Consider the following 17,153-nt stretch of genomic DNA (forward strand, 5'->3'; position numbering starts at 1 on the left):
GAGGAGCGCCTGCTACCTTTTTTTTAAATGTTTTCAAGGAACCTGGGGTTGATCACCCTAGGTTACCTGGGGGCAACCAGACGTGGACTCCCTGCTCACTGTACTTAGAGAGGCACAGCTTCACCTCACTGATGATGCCCAACAAGGCTGAAACACGTGTATGGGGTTGCTGGTGGTACTCTTGTTCAGAGAGGAATTGCCATAGCATTTCGGTGCTGGACTGCCCATGTGGGCGGGACAAAGACAGATATGCAAATGGATATTTCCCATCTGTGAAAGGTACAGTGAGCAAAAAGCGTGTGCTGCAAACTCTAACCTCAGAACAGGTTATCATGCCTTGTTCTTTCTGGAGAGGAGCGCCTGCTACCTTTTTTTGAAATGTTTTCAAGGAACCTGGGATTGGTCACCCTAGGTTACCTGGGGGCAACCAGACGTGGACTCCCTGCTCACTGTACTTAGAGAGGCACAGCTTCACCTCACTGATGATGCCCAACAAGGCTGAAACACGTCTATGGGGTTGCTGGTGGTACTCTTGTTCAGAGAGGAATTGCCATAGCATTTCGGTGCTGGACTGCCCATGTGGGCAGGACAACGACTGATATGCAAATGGATATTTCCCATCTGTGAAAGGTACAGTGAGCAAAAAGCGTGTGCTGCAAACTCTCACCTCAGAACAGGTTATCATGCCTTGTTCTTTCTGGAGAGGAGGTCCTGCTACGTTTTTTTGAAAAGATACAACACAGCCCATATTGCAACCCGGGGCATAGTGGAGTGCACATTTGGAGTGCTCAAGTCATGCTTTCGCTCCCTTGACCGCTCGGTGGGCAGCTGTTATATGCTCCCCCAGTAGTGTGCAGGATCATAGTGGCAGTATGTGTCCTGCACAACGTTGCAACACGCCGGGGCCCGCTGGTGGACATGATGGTGCCCCCACATCCCCAACCACTTGCACACCTGCTGCGCATGGGAGGGGAAAGGGCACATGGTGAGGCAGCCCGTACGCAGCTGGTAGCTAATTACTTCACATAAAATCACACCCCTGTGGAGTACACACAGCCCTGGCACATACCAGCTGACAATCAATGATGATGACATAAGGGACACTCAACTGTCACAACCATACCATCCTGAGATTGGTCACCTGGAAGTGTTACATTGTGTGCATCCCTACCTACCCAAACACCACCAATGCTGTGTCATCAAAAAACATACATCTATGCTTCTAAATTCATTACCCCCTTGCTAAATACAACATGAGAACAGAACCATGTCACCCAACCCCTCCCCAGCTCCACCACCAAACACGCCATGGCATGTCATGCAATGTGAAAGCAAAAAAAGCAATGAAAAAGATCTGACACAAGTGTCACAAAGTACACTGTCCCTAATGGAAACTGCCCACACACAATATGCTCCCAGTAATGTATAACTAACAACACACATTACCAAATACCTACCACCAACACAATGCTGCAACACACCATGGAAAAATGCAAAAACATGACAGTACTAAGTTCAAGTAGTGGTAGTCTTACAACCTGAATATGCCAGCACATCGACCCCTTACAACTGTAGAGTGTTGCTGCCTCGCAAATGTCTCAGTGTACTGCATACAACATGAACTGCATCTGCAAAGTAGACGGCCTTGTGAAGACATGAGGAAGGAATCTGCAGATTGGGAGGAAGACATGGATGCACAAGCACATAACAATACACCATGCAGTGTACAATACAACAGCAATATCCACTAGGGATGTCTACACAGTATTGACTACAGACTGGCCACACAGCTCATGGGAGCCCAACGTCACTGTGTATTTCACTGTCACTTGGTCACACCCTTTGCAAGCCCATGGAAACGGAAAGCAGGAGGGGTGTGTGTCTCACGAACCCAAGCATCTAACCCAAACTCAGGACAAGCATGCATGTGCCCAGCCGGAATACAGTGGATGTCCATGGGAGCCAAACAAGGCAACACACTGTAAAAAAAAAATTAAAAAAAAAAAATGCCCATGTGGGGGCCAGGGGGCTAGGGGGAGGTCACCCATGAGGTTCGAGGACAGGGTGCACACCAACACCCACCAGCGTGGATGTTGCAAAAAAAAAAACCTCCTTGTGCTCATGGCCTGCACGGCTATGCCATTGTGGGAGAAATGCTGTTGCTCTGCTCATCCTCTGCTGCTGCATCAGGAGGCGTTGGCACTATGGGAGGCAGCCCAAGCAAAGCCCTGGTATGGTCCTCCATAGCAGCAAGCATGCGGGTCTGGAAGGTCTGATTCTGGAGGATTAAAGTGCGGAGATCCCCATGTAGCACATCACGGGTTGCCTGCATTTCTGCACGCATGGCCTCGCGTGATGCCCCGATCTCCTCACGTGTTGCACGCAGCTCAGCTGAGAGGGAACCTGTGAGCTGCTCCAGCTGCTGTTCTGCCCTAACTTTTCGGGAAGCCTCAAGTTCAAGCAGACTCTGCTTGAGGTTACGGAGTTCCACCCTCAGGGCTTCCCTGTGGCCCTGTGACTCTATTGATATGGATTCGCGCAGAGTCTCCAGTGCCGCCCGTCTGTTCCTGTTGGACGCCAACATTTCTTCCCTGTGTGATTGGCAAATGGAGTCTGTTGCCTGCTGTTGTTGCTCCATCTGCCTTTCAGGGGGGATAATGGAACTGGCCACCCTCTCCATTGCCTGAGCCATCATTTCTACTGATGCTGCCTGTCGGGTTTCCATACTGTACATGGAGTTTTCCCATACAGTATTGCCTGTTGGCGCACGGCCACCGTATCGACGGGCACCACACCTGTTTGGGGCAAGGCGATCTGCACCTTGCTTTGCTGGCACTGCCTGAGGCTGCAGGACTGCATCCCCCTCTGATCTGCTGGCCCAGGAACAGGATCAGATGCTGTGGAGTGTGACCCTGCATCCGTAACCGCTAAAGGCGGACCTACCAACACTGACATCCCCATAGAGGGTTCCACCCCTGGTCCAGGTGGGTTGGACAGAACAGAATCCCTGCCAGAAACACTTACCTGCGACGAAACATAAGTCTCATCATCTGGCACCTGAATAGAGGTCTGGGGAGGTGCACCCAGAGACACCCCTGGACAGTATGTTCTGCAGTAACTTTGGGTTTTCACCCATCACCACACCACGTCCCTCACTGGTGCCCGGTCATGCCTAAGATTCCTCCTTGGTCTGCACCATCTCCTCAACCTCAACAGCACCAAGTGCGTCATCACCTGCAAAAACATGAAAGACAACAAATGGAAACAGGCATGAGCACCATAGCACACACATAGGCCGTGACAAGCCAGAGATCCAGTACATGATTTACACATGTCCCACATGACTATAACACTGCCATGCATGCACTGTCAAAGAGTTGGAAGTGGAGTCAAAAAGGCAGACACTGGGGAGAGCAAGATGGAAAAGCAACACATTTGCAGCATGTTGGGAAGCACTGGCATCACACATCAGGCTGTGAGTGGCATGTCCAATACACATACATGACACATGCCACCACACAGATGTCATATAGCATAGCCATGGTAAATTACAAAACTACAGCAATATGTCAGTGAATGAGTACTGTCACACATCCATGTCACATCGACATGATGCGAAGATTGATGCTGAATAGTGTTGCAAAATATGCATGTGCCACACACTGAAACACATCCAGTGTCCAATAACACAGTCATCGTGGGCTGATCAATGGTTGGTCACTTTAACATCACAGGAAACATCTGTCATCTTCCGTATACAAACAGGCCCTAACAAAACATTTCTGCAGCCCAATACTCCATCGGCCTGAATGGTGTAATCATTAACATAACTAGGTAAAATAGTGGCCCAGTGTGGGCTGTAAACAATGACCGAAGCATATCACATATGTTGCAATAGGGCAGAATAATGTGTAGCAAAAATGGGAGAGTGGAAACAATCAGCCTGAATGAACACTTACAAAATCTGAACAATGTAGTTGCAAGATGACAGTTCAATGTAAAGTGCACTAATGTGGGCCTTATTGGCAACTGTGGGCAGAAGGGATACAGTCATACCCAAATCCAATGCACGTGAATGTATGGGAGGAAGCAAATGGGTGACCCATAACACTCAGGAGTACAGACCCTCACCTGGCACTCAATCAGAACCCGTCACCCAAACAACATACGCATGGATTACACACACACGCATGGGCACTCACCGGACAATGCCTCGTAATCAGGTAGATCTCCCACACCTTGGATCTGTTCCTCTGTGACGAAGGTCCCAGCAACAGACTCATGTTCAGTGAGTTTGTTGTCCTCTTGTGGAGACCCACTGCCAGTCACCAGAGTAGCGGCATGATTTGAGGCCAGCTTGTTCTTTGCTCTGCATTTCAGCTCATTCCACCGCTTGTAGCAATCATCAGCTGTGCGCCTCACAAATCCAAGGGCACTTATGCGGTCCGCGATGGTCTGCTAGTGTGCCCTACGTTGACCAGGTGTGGTCTTGCACCCTGCAGTCACCAACATTTTGCGGCTATGTGCCGACACATAGCTCACAAGTGCATCAAGTTTGGGGTCATTAAAGCTAGGCTTCCTTGATGTGCCGGACTGTGTTGTCGTGTCTGGGGTCTCAGCCTGTACTGCCAGAGCACCCTTCTTCCTCTTCTTCAAAGGTGGAGCACAGCCTGAGTGGCTTGCGCCGCTCTGGTCAGTAGGGGCAGAAGCGCAGGTGGACTGGGTACTGGGAGTATGTGAAGGCACAACGACCATAGGTCTTGGTGCAGGCATTGGCTGAAGTGTGATGTTGGCAGGGGCAATGTCAGTTTGATGGACCAGGACTGACACTGTCCCGGCTGGGAGACTCAGAGCTGGGGTGGATAGAGGTGCAGCTGCCCCTGCAGCCTCCCCACCCTGCCTACTTGGGGCAGCAGATGACATCGCGTGTTACACACAGCCTACAATGACCTCTGAAGGGGTACGAGACACACGGGGCAAGCACAGTTGGTAAATGCGTACGCAACTCACCGTCTGCCTGGAAAAAGAATGTGAAAAAAACATGCGTGTGCACGTAGGCAACACCCTCGCCAAAAGAAGAACTGTACGCTGTTTGAGGAGACAGGCCCCAAAAAAATAAAGAACGCTGTAAGAGATAACAGGGGGTACGAACTTGAAACGCTGTGAAGTAATCGCGTGTGAACCGACAAGAAATACAGAATTCACCCACTAACTCTCCACGAAAAGCACGTACAAGGGAATGGGGTCCTACACATACCTTTTAAAGCGGCCCACACGTACAGCGTCACTTACGCGTGTACGCGCTAAGGCCCTTTCCTCCAATTACACGAGCTGATACTCGGACGTGCAGTTTTTGGACGTGTACGATGAACATGCACCCGTGTTGATGGAAACGCCTGCACGTGTCACGTCACTTACGCGCATAGGCCCTTTCCTCGGATTACACGCATCCACACGTGGACGTGCAGTTTTTTCAGGCGCGCTGAACCACTATGCCCACATCACGAGGGAAACGCCCGCGCGAGTCACGTCACAGAAGTGCTTACGTGCTAAGGGCCTTTGGTCCAATGAAACCACGTACGTGTGCTGACGCGCTTACGTGCAAAGGGCCTTTCCTCGAATTACACGCTGACGTGCAAGATTTTCACGTGCCAAATCACTCTGTATCAAGCTGGCCACGCAACAACACACGGAAGACCACGCTCCTGCCCAGAAGGCTGAATTACTGCCCCCCAGAGCCCCGAGCACGCTCCCACCTGCCATCTGCTGGTGCCTGACTGCCTGCTGCCTATGTGCCCTGCTATTTGCTGCCTGCACGTCAGCCAGGGGTGCAGTTGCTGTGACCACCCCTGCTGGAACCGAAGACTCCCGACTGGGATACCATCGCTCCACAGCCCAGCTCCCGGACCCAGTTGCCCACCCACTCCTGCCTCTGGGGTTGCCATGTTGGGCACAACACCATCTGGCACCACTGGCAACCCCCAGCCAGAGAGGCAGAGGGCCACCAGTTTCAGTGCCAGGGAAGTTGGTGTCCTGGTGGAGCAAGTCCTGGGGCAGTATGATGCCCTCTTTGGAAGTTTGCGCGCCGACAATGAAGGACGGACCAGGATCTGGATGGACATCGTGACTGCCATTAACGCAGAGGGGGTGGCAGTCCGCGACTTACACCATGTCAAAAAGCGCTGGGAGGACTTCAGGTCCAGGACCCTCAACAAGGCCCGGCGCCTCTTGAAGGCAGCGGATGCCAAGGGCGCCAGGGCCACCTGTCCGACCACCAGATAAGGGTCCTGGAACACATATGCCCAGCGCTCCACATCCAGGTCCTTGAGAGGCAGACCCGTCTGGAGTCGAGCGGTAAGTGTACATGCATACTGATTGGACCCTGTGTGTGTGGTGGTGTGCCAGTAGTGTGCAGGTTGCACATGTGTTTTCATAGGGCCATGTAGGGATGTGTATGAACAGGGGGCGTGAGGCTGCCACATGTGAGTCCTCTTAGGTGTGAGACACATCGATGGTGTATGTGTTGGTAAGCATGCTGTGCAAATGCAGGTGTGGTAGCACACATGTTTGAATTTCTGTGTATGTACGTTGGCATGGTTGTGGTGTCACACATGGATGGTGGTTCCTGCTGCATGTAACGGCACTGTGTACATGTGCATGTGTGTGTCTTTGACAAGTGGGCAACTGTGATGCAACATGGATGCATGTGACACTGATATGTAGAAGGCTGAATGCCAGATGTGACATGTATGGCGATCGCATCACTGCGACAGTTGGAGGAGATGTAGACATGCATGTAAGTGTGGTGGCGTGTGTGCATGTCTAGTGCACTCCCTGTGTTTCATGTGATGTCAGGCTCACCTTCGGCTGCTCATGCTGTTGTATGTGTATGGATGTTTCTGCCTGGTGCAATATTGCTGTGAAAATGCTCATGTGTGTGAGTTGAAATGACATGTGTGTCATGAGGTGTGATGCCATGTCTGAAGTTTGATACTGCCACTCATGTGCAACTGTCATGTGTGTATCAGTCCATTGTACAGTGCCCTGATGTCTGTGTTTTATCTCTCCCTGACTGCAGCGTCAACTGATGAAGAGAGCGGAGAGGGTGCTGTGGAGCACAGCGTCAGGGATCGCACCACGAGCCAGAGAGGCAAGGCCCGGCTCCCCTCCCAGATAGTCATCTCGTCGAGGAGTGAGGAGTCTGGTGCCGCATCCCAGGCCGCAGCTGCCGAGGGTAGGTCCAAGAGGCAGAGGTCGAAGGTGGACTCCTCGGCAGCAGAAGGGGCAGCTGAGACCCCACAGGGTCCAACGGAGGAAGATGGCATGGAGTCATCCAGGTTGGTGGGGGGTTTGGTGGAGGAGGAGGCCATGGAAGGGACACACACGGGGTCTGGAGGTGGGGATTCCACTGGTGCTAGTGGTGCAGTGCAGGGGCAGGGACAGGAGGCAGCACAGGTAGTCGCTGAGGTGGCTGTGTGTAATCCTATCCTGATCCTGTCACTGCATCATCTGGTTCCAACAGGGATGCCTACGTCCAGACCCGTTTTCAGGGAGCGGATGAGCGCACAACAACTGGCCTTCCTCTCCCTGTGGACGTGGCTATCTGGGACCGTGTTGAGCCTGTCCTGAGTGGGATAGCGTTGCATCAACGGGGCATGCGAGGTGACCTGCAGTCTTTTCGTGGAGAGACTGCACGTCGTCTTGCATGCCTCTTTGACCACGTTGACCTACTGGGACGGGTCACCGGTGCTGGATTCCTCTGTGTGCTTGACCTTCTTGCGACCCTCTCCTCACCTGAACCCCCTACCCGCCAGTCGTCCTCCATGCCATCTTCCCACCCATGTGTCACCTGGGTATCCTGTAGAGTTGCCCCTGACCCAGCGGCCAGGCTGGTGGAGGACACATCCCTGCCACAGTCGGGAGTCGGACATCCAGCAGGGGTGGCCACCACGACAACTGCACCCCAGCCGGAGGAGGACATGCAGGCAGCAAGAACCAGGGCGCAGGCACAGGCACAGCAGCAGAAACATGGTGGGAGCAATAATGGCTCAGGGTCTTCAACATCGGAAGGGCAGGCATCGGCCATAGGGCAGGAGGACCCCAGATTTCAAGTGTCTTCCATGTGGCAGCGGTTGGGCCACGCCATAGATGCGGAGCGGCAGTGGGCGGAAGAGGCACGGCTCACAATGATCAGGGCGGAGAACTCCATGCGGAGGGCCCTGAGCGGGCCGAGTGCCTCGAGGCAATTCGCAGGGAGTTGGAGGTGAACATGTCGTCGTCCCTGCGAACCCTCGGGGCCATGGAAGAGGACCGCCTCCAGGACATGAGCAGGAGTTCGATGATGCCCTGGCCCGGGACATCAAAAAGTGAGCCGTCGGACTAGCCCGCTGCCATTGTAAATAGTTAGATAGTGTTAGGTTTCCTTTCTGTTTTTGTTTATTTTGGGACGCTCGGACAATGCACCACATTTTTGTATATAGTTCATTATTAGGTAGAGTTTTTTGTAGGTTTCATTTCATTTGCTGGGCTCATGGACCCTGGATTGCTGATTTGTATATAGTTGAACAGTGGATGTTTCTCGTTTTTATTTTTATTTCACCATGGCGCAATGGATTTCATATATTTTTTTTCCCTTGGATTTGCTTTGTTGGACTGAGACTTTGGACACATTTTTATTTAGATTTCTTTGGATTCCGATTTCATATTTTTTATTTTTTTCCAGACATGCTGCATTTTATTTCTTATTCCGATTATTGATTTTTGTTTTTTTCATTACATTCATGTTGTGTTCAATAGCTTTTTGTTTCATACTTCGATGTGTGGTATTCTCTCATTGGTTTCATGCATGTCATGATATGGGTTTTCACATTCACTTGCACCCATTGTGTGTGTGTGACGGACATGTTTTCATGTACATACTTGCCATTTGGGTTCTATTATGTAGTGACCATTTCTCTGTGGGTGGATGCAATACTTGTTTGGGTCTTTGGGCTGGGGTGGCGTGTGGTGTGGGTGGCCATGAGGCCCATGATTGAGGATCGTCATGACGTGGGTGCTGGAGGACATGAGTGGGGGCCTGCTGGCAGGTGCCCCTGACTGCTGGGGGGTGGGGGTGCTGGGGGACATGAGTGGGATATGAGTGGGGGCCTGCTGGCAGGTGCCCCTGACTGCTGGGGGGTGGGGGTGCTGGGGGACATGAGTGGGGGCCTGCTGGCAGGTGCCCCTGACTGCTGGGGCGTGGGGGTGCTGGGGGACATGAGTGGGGGCCTGCTGGCAGGTGCCCCTGACTGCTGGGGGGTGGGGGTGCTGGGGAACATGAGTGGGACATGAGTGAGGGCCTGCTAGCTGGTGCCCCTGACTACTGGGGGGTGGGGGTGCTTGGGGACATGAGTGGGGGCCTGCTGGCAGGTGCCCCTGACTGCTGGGGGGTGGGGCTGTTGGGGGACATGAGTGGGTCATGAGTGGAGGCCTGCTGGCAGGTGCCCCTGACTCCTGGGGGGTGGGGGTACTGGGGAACATGAATTGGTGATCACCAGTGCAAGGTGATATGTGGCTTGGCTGGGGGGCATGGCCATGGTGGATGGGCTGCCTGCGGGACATGACCAGGGGTGCAGGGTAGTCCCCTGTGGTGTGGGCTGCCTGTAGGGGCCGTGGAGGGTGTAGAGGGAACACCTGGGAGGACCCACACTTCCAATTCACGTGTAGGGCTCCCTGCGTGTGAAACTTCCTGCGCACCCCCGAAATACATGTACCCCTCTCCAATCGCGTGTGAAACTTCTCGCGCACCCCAGGAATACACATACCCCACTCGCACAGAGCATTTTGCATGTGAAACTTCCTGCGCACCCCCGAAATACACGTACACCGCTCCAATCGCATGTGAAACTTCCAGCGCACCCACAGAATACACGTACCCCACTCCCACAGGGCCTATCGTGTGTGAAACTTCCCGTGCACCCTAGGAATACACGTACCCCACTCGCACAGGGCATTTCGCGTGTGTAACTTCCCGCGCACCCCAGGAATACACGTACCCCACTCGCACAGTGCCTATCGCGTGTGAATCTTCCCGTGCCCCCCAAGAATACACGTACCCCACTCGCATAGGGCATTTCGTGTGTGAAACTTCCCGCGCACCCCCGAAATACACATACCCCACTCCAATCGCGTGTGAAACGTCCCGCGCACCCCAGGAATACACATACCCCACTCGCACAGGTCATTTCGCGTGTGTAACTTCCCGCGCACCCCAGGAATACACGTACCTCACTCGCACAGGGCATTTCGCATGTGTAACTTCCCGCGCACCCCAGGAATACACGTACCTCACTCGCACAGGGCATTTCGCATGTGTAACTTCCCACGCACCCCAGGAATATACGTACCCCACTTGCACAGGGCGTATCACGTGTGAAACTTCCCACGCACCCCAGGAATACACATACCCCATGAGCACAGGGCATTTCGCGTGTAAAACTTCCCACACACCCCTGTTATACACGTACCCCACTCCAATCGCGTGTGAAACTTCCCGCGTGTTAGGAGAATTCTCTGTTTAGGCTAAATTTCCTAACCTAGTGAGTCCACCAGCAGCTTTGCTGGATTTCTGGAGTTTGTTTTTTCCATCCTGCCAAGAGTGAGACTCTTTTCCTCCCACTCTTGGACATGTATGTGGGTAATTCCTTTGAATGTCAATGTGTTCTATGGGCTATGGGGTCTTTTACTCCATAGGGTCTCATATGTTTTTCTATGTGTGTTACACCGCACCCTACGTGCCGTAACACTGGGGCGTCCTAGCAGGCCTCCACCATAGACTCCATACCCGGGGACTGACTACTGTCTCCCCGGGCATGTAAAGTCACCATTGGTTTTACTAGACCTAAATTTACTAACAGAACTAGTACAAACCATCTTATTGTGGACGTACTAGTAGGGGTAATTCGATTACTCCTGGATCTGTTATTCGAGATGGCACTGTCCCGTCCCACCTCGTCGAGTTTTGGCTGGTGGTAGTGGAAACTACTTGTTATGTTCGACCCCGAACATAACCCTATGGGATTTGTCCCATTGTTGGAGATTGATACTTTTTCTCGTTAATCTCTGACGTACCACCGATCTACTTATCTGAAATAAGTTTATCGGAGGGTATTTTCTGCCAGAACTCGGTTTGTAAAATGGCGTCTGTGTTCGTCTCTGTGACTCCTAAACCAAAGGTTGAGCCCTTTGTTCCACTTTTGGCGGGCTCTGTACAGAGGCCCTCCAAAGTGATGCCATTCTGTCTGGGTTACCACAGGGGTGTGGGAAGGGTTTAGGCACCCTGGACCGAGTTGCCTTGCCAACTCCGGTCGCACTCTGGAGTGATTGGCCCAAGTGGTGAGCCTCCCCGCTCACCACTTAGCATGTGTTGATTGACAGCTAGGCTGAATGAATGGGGGTTTTCTGCATAAAAGCAGGGCTTTTGAGGCTGGATCTTCAGAAGTCGCCACAGGACCTAAGAATCCGACGAGGATAACGCTGTGTCGACCTGCACGACAACACCTCCGGTGGAGCCCTGCGGAACCGACTCACCACTTCCCGACGACAGAGGAGATCTCCCTGCCGGAGAGTCTCTTCCCCTGGCTGGTGGGAACAACCAGTCCCCTTTGCTTTTTATTCGCCTCAGGACGCAGTGGTCGAATTGCCCGTGCAGTGCACCTCGGCAACCGGATAGCCACTACCCCTGTACCACAACCAAAAGGTGGTGCCTTGTGACGGAGCACTCCGCGGCTGGTCTCTTCGCTGGTGGTGCACCGGACTTGACTTTTCTTCGACAACGAGATCATCTCTACTCTTGGCAAAGACCCGACGTGCATCCACCACCAGGAACAACTGCCCCCGCCGGAGCTGCCCTCCACAACAAGGTACCGTGTCCGCCTGGCTTCCCTTTCGATCGGTTCGAGTGAGGTGTCTTAATCCTCTCCGTTCCGTGGGGTCGCCTCCAAGCTTTCTCACGTATTGTTCTGAACTAGTTCAATCTGCCGATAACAATTTGCTACAAAGACTCGAACGCATTTCTACTAGAAACTTTTGGGACATATCGCCTTGCCTCTCTCTGAGTGGGCCTGGCCTCTGAACTTTATGATCTATTGTGGTTCTTGCCTTCTTGCCTTGCATTTTTCCCGCAAAGTATTGCACTGTGTTGATTTCGTAACCTGCCTATTTTTCTCTCCCGTCCTAACTAATATTAGAGTGCCATCTAGGTTGAGGCATACACCCCTGTCTGTAAATAAGTGGTGCCGGTAAAACCTAGACTTGTCGAAATATTGCTAGGGGGATTGATTGTTTCTTCTTCATAGAGTAATTGTGATTGATTTGTTTGCCGTGATAGTGCCATAGTGTTTTTGATAGATGTTTCGTTATAAATAAATACCTTAATATCTTTACACTGAGCCTTGTTGCGTGTTTGCTTGTCTTACTGTGAAGAATTGCCCTATCTTGTATACTCCACATACTGCTTAACTCTTCTTGAGGGAAGTCTGACTGCTCAGCCACAGCTACCAACAGTGAATCTGTGTGGTACGGACTGCTACCAAGTGGGTTTACTGCCAAACACCTGTAGCCCTAAATCTTTTGCAGTGGTCCCAGAGGGAACTGCACAGGTTTCCGCCTAACACCGCGCACTCAAGGAATACATGTACCCCACTCGCACAGGGCCTATCGTGTGTGAAACTTCCCACGCACCGCCAAAATACACGTACCCCGCTCCAATTGCGTGTGAAACTTCCCGTGCACCCCAGGAATAAACGTACCCCACTAGCACTAGTCCACATGTACAAGTGATCATATACACCACAAACTATGTGGGCAAGACCACTCGTAAAGTAAAAACCAGAATCATGGAACATCGAAGTTGTCTGAAGAATAGAACTGAAAATGCTCCCATGGTGAAACACTTCAACTTGCTAAAGCACAATCATGAGGACTTTAAATGGACTGTACTAATAGCCCTTAAAGGAACTAATTTTTCAGCTCGAGAAAAGAAACTGTTGAGGATGGAGCAAAAAATGATATATACGCTGCACAGTGATGTGATTGGTCTCAATGAATCTATTGATTGGCAGAATATTTAGCCACTTCTATGCTTTGGTCTTATTCTATCACAGTGACGTTTGCACGTTTTCCATCTAGACTTATATATGTCGAGTACACCTCCGTGTAGATCTTCTGTCACTCCCCTCCACCTCTGTTCACGCTTGGGCCACTGTCTTGCAGGCACTTACTCTACTTCTTAAGATGGCCGCCGTCGTGTTCCTTGTTTTTCCAGGCTCTGGCCTTATTTCCACTAAACATAGAGGTAGGACTACCAGGTAACTATGACTACCTGCTAGCATTGGTGGCGAGCCTCCTGAGCCACTCGGGGAGTTGTTCCCGCTGAGTACAGAGCACTTATCCTCTGGCGGTTATTAGGTTCAGGGTAAGCGATATTAATTTTTTATTTCCTAAGCGCTCATGAACAAGTTTAAGTGAGATGGGTTACGAGCGTATATTTATGCTAGCTCCGCTCGTATATTTCTATTTTCTTCTAGTGTCGAACGAAGGATTCCCGCTGAACTGTTGCCTTTATGGGCTCTCCTAAGGTATACCAGTGTTGCTTATACCTCACAGTAGCACATCCCTGGGTGTCATCTTCGGGTTCGGGACATAATTGACCTTCACTTTCCTCTTTACTTTTCGGAGCGATGCATGGCCCTCACAGTAATTTCGAGCACTGTTGAGCTTCTGTATTTGCACTTTGAGCATAGCGTTTCTCTGACTTACATTACTTTACCGGTTATGAAATGATTCGACCATTTTGCTCGGCGATCCACCCCTACGTACCTTCGTATTTCTGATGTATCCTTGTGACGTCCGCCACACAGTACTTGACATCTGCATTTTGGTCTCCCATTCTGTTGTGTGTTAAACACAATTTCTGCTTTTCTGTAAGCGACTCATTACGCTTATAAGGTATTTTTTATCTCCTGTAGGATTGACCATACGGTCTTCTACCTCCTACTATTCTGAGCTTCTGTATTTGCACTTTGAGCATAGCGTTTCTCTGATTTACATTACTTTACCGGTTATGAAATGATTCGACCATTCTGCTCGGCGATCCACCCCTACGTACCTTCGTATTTCTGATGTATCCTTGTGACGTCCGCCACACAGTATTGACATCTGCATTTTGGTCTCCCATTCTGTTGTGTGTTAAACACAATTTCTGCTTTTCTGTAAGCGACTCATTACGCTTATAAGGTATTTTTTATCTCCTGTAGGATTGACCATATGGTCTTCTACCTCCTACTATTCTGAGTAGCGAGCACCCACAGGCGTCATTTGAGGTATTTGTTTCCTCTTTTTGTATGCCTCTGTTCATAGATTTTGAACTTTTCATAGTATCTTGCTACTCATGAGCTGACTATTTGTTTTTCTCTTTTATCCTCACAGATGCTAGAGAGTGTTCACTGTTATGTGCTATATTTCAACTGTAACTGGGTTACCTTAATATTTTCCTCCTGATGAATGTTCCATACTTGTTTTAGGAACAGAAACACGTCGAGATACCTCTCTGTAATGTAACCAGAGATCTAAATTTATGACACAATGATTCCAACGGAAGTAGGGTACTATACAATGTGTTTAATAGGTACCCCCTTGTGCTCTTTCAACACACTGGTTTTGTAACTAGCCAAACTAGTTTGTCACGTAACTTCTGTTTTAGTTTGTTTTTTTATTTTGAATATTGTATGTTTTGTACTGTGGACCACTTCATTTAATTGGTTGTTTTAACTTCTATGATTTATTATTAAAATTTGATTTTAATTGTGACTGGTCCCCAATGTGATAAATAGTTTTTCCCGTACCTCTGGCATCTACACTTTAGCTTTGTCTCTCTTTATATATACAGGCTATTGTCTACCTGGACATAGACAAAGTATACATAGCTAACTGTTCTTAGCTATTAGTATACCAGGCTTCCTCCTAGTATAAATTGAGTCTGTACTGGGCCAGCCCTGGACTAGAACCAGATTGCAGCTTTTCACTGTGCCTTTTTCTGCATCATTGCTGGCACCTCTGCTGGGGTCCTATGAGTTCTGCGGATGTCATGCCTCACCATGAGGAAGACCTCTATCTAACCTAAGCATTGAACGAGCAGAGCCAGGGGTAGCAAACATGGAGCCAAAGGTCACTGCCCGCAGTGCCGACATCAGAGACCTTTCTTTGTAAACTCGAACCCATTTATCGGGGAGGAAGGATAGCTCAGGGTCAACGCTTTTGTCTTGGAAACAGGGCAACACTGCAACACAGGTTCGAATCCCGATCCGCCTTAGGCAGCTGTGTTATAAATGAACAATAAAATAAATACATATTGAGTAATGGTTGCATGTCATAATGGTGGGTCTGTGGTGCCCTATGAGCACGGTTAAATCTTAACCGATAGTGTCCATGGGGCACTGTGGCTGTTTACAGGAGGCTGGGGACGTTTGTCCTCTTACTGTGCTTGGCCACAGATCATGCCTATTGCATACCATTGATATATCAAAGTACAGAATTTAAAGAAGAAAAACATTAAGTGAAATACAAGCTTGTTTGAAATGTTTAACCTTCTGTAAACTTTTGAAATTCTATTCTTGATGAATATGGTTGCAACAGAAAATGTAAAATTCACTGAAATTCACCCGTTTTGTTTCCGTAAGCAACTTAAATTCCCCCATGGACTGCACTGCTCATGGGCGAACATGTGACATCACAAATTACATGCACATACCTAGATTTTCCACAGGCCACGACTACAAATGAGCTAAGATAACAATAGTAACATTCTAGAAAGCTTAGGTTAAGTTTTGTTTTGTAAGAGAGCTCTATATTCTCAAGAGCCTACGATGTGCGTTATCATGGGTGTTTCATGGTGGTGGTGAGATATGTTTGTGTGCCTATGATTGGTGAGTTTCAGTAGTTGATAGGCTTTTATTTGCGACCATCACTTTCCTTCAAATAAAGTTGTTTTTTTGAATTCCAACGGCTTTTTTTTGGGGAAGACTAGCCATAACTGTAACAGTTGTTTTGTTCCGTAACTTCACAAATATGTGTAAATCATATGTAATTTGCAATGAAGAGAGAATGATGTGCTTTGCCAAAAAACATGCACTGAACTGTTACTCCTTTACTCTCTCTGGCTTGAGTAGTTGCGGCACGACAATCGCCTTGTTAGATTAGTCAAATAGTGCTTACCGGCACTCCCTCGGACTCCCTGACCTCTACAAACCGTGCACAGCCCTGGTCAAAATCATGGAATGAAAGTCATTTAAAAAATCAATGTACACGTTACAGCCACAAATGGCACATATGCAGGTTGGCATTAGCTTTCTGAATGTACACAAGTGGTGAAAGGAAATCTACTCTGTGGAATATATGTACACTGGAACTAGTCTTGCAGTGTGCCCCTTCTCCTCTGCAGCCTGTGCACCACACTTTCATGAGATCGGTTCAACGCATGTGGACAATCAACACGAAAGACGGAGGAAAATTGCTGTCAAACGCTAAATCACGTATCTGAACAGAAACAAAAAAATCACTACACATTTCTCACAAATGTACACAGATATTGAGCATTGTAATCACACCAAATCCAAAATATTGAGGATGGAACTGAAGTGATAATATTCAGCACCACTTTACTTACATGTGGTGAAGGCTCTTTGCAGCTGTTCGAGTTTTTGTGTTATTGTGTCATGAACGAAAGAACATTCAGCACGAAAATACGTTTTAACAACAAATTGCGGTATGCAATACTGCTCATATAGTCTTTTCATTGAACTACTGTCCGCCATGGTATTATTCAGAAGTGGTGTGATGTGTCCCAGTTCTTGCTCGTATGCGGGTTCTTCCTTGCCCGTGTCCTTTCCTTCAGCAGTACACAGTGCGTGGCTTGGTACCTTTATAGTCCACTGTTACTCAATTTCTACAATGAAGTGTTTAATTAGTATGAGACCAGGATTGGATCCGGATCTCATGCATTTTATGTCTTGTTTATCTTCTACTTTGAATACATCATGTGCTTTCACCCCTCCAGGTATGTAAATGCAAGTCAAATATGTACTGAAAAAGAAGCTCACTGTTTCCCACAGCTAAAG

The 17,153-nt window shown here is 49.5% G+C and overlaps 1 protein-coding gene across 1 annotated transcript in view; it reads right to left on the minus strand.

Moving 5' to 3' along the window:
• The window catches only part of LOC138480953 (nicotinamide N-methyltransferase-like), an 83,870-nt gene extending 66,930 nt beyond the window's left edge, over positions 1-16,940 (minus strand). Inside the window, exon 1 of the mRNA XM_069612773.1 lies at positions 16,703-16,940. Coding sequence (XP_069468874.1) covers positions 16,703-16,850 — 148 coding nt within the window. The 5' untranslated portion in view covers positions 16,851-16,940. The remainder of the gene's footprint in view (positions 1-16,702) is intronic.
• Positions 16,941-17,153: the final 213 nt, after the last annotated feature.

This window comes from Ambystoma mexicanum, chromosome 5p, assembly GCF_040938575.1.
Source record: "Ambystoma mexicanum isolate Mex_15411 chromosome 5p, UKY_AmexF1_1, whole genome shotgun sequence".
Classification (NCBI taxonomy): Eukaryota; Metazoa; Chordata; class Amphibia; order Caudata; family Ambystomatidae; genus Ambystoma; species Ambystoma mexicanum.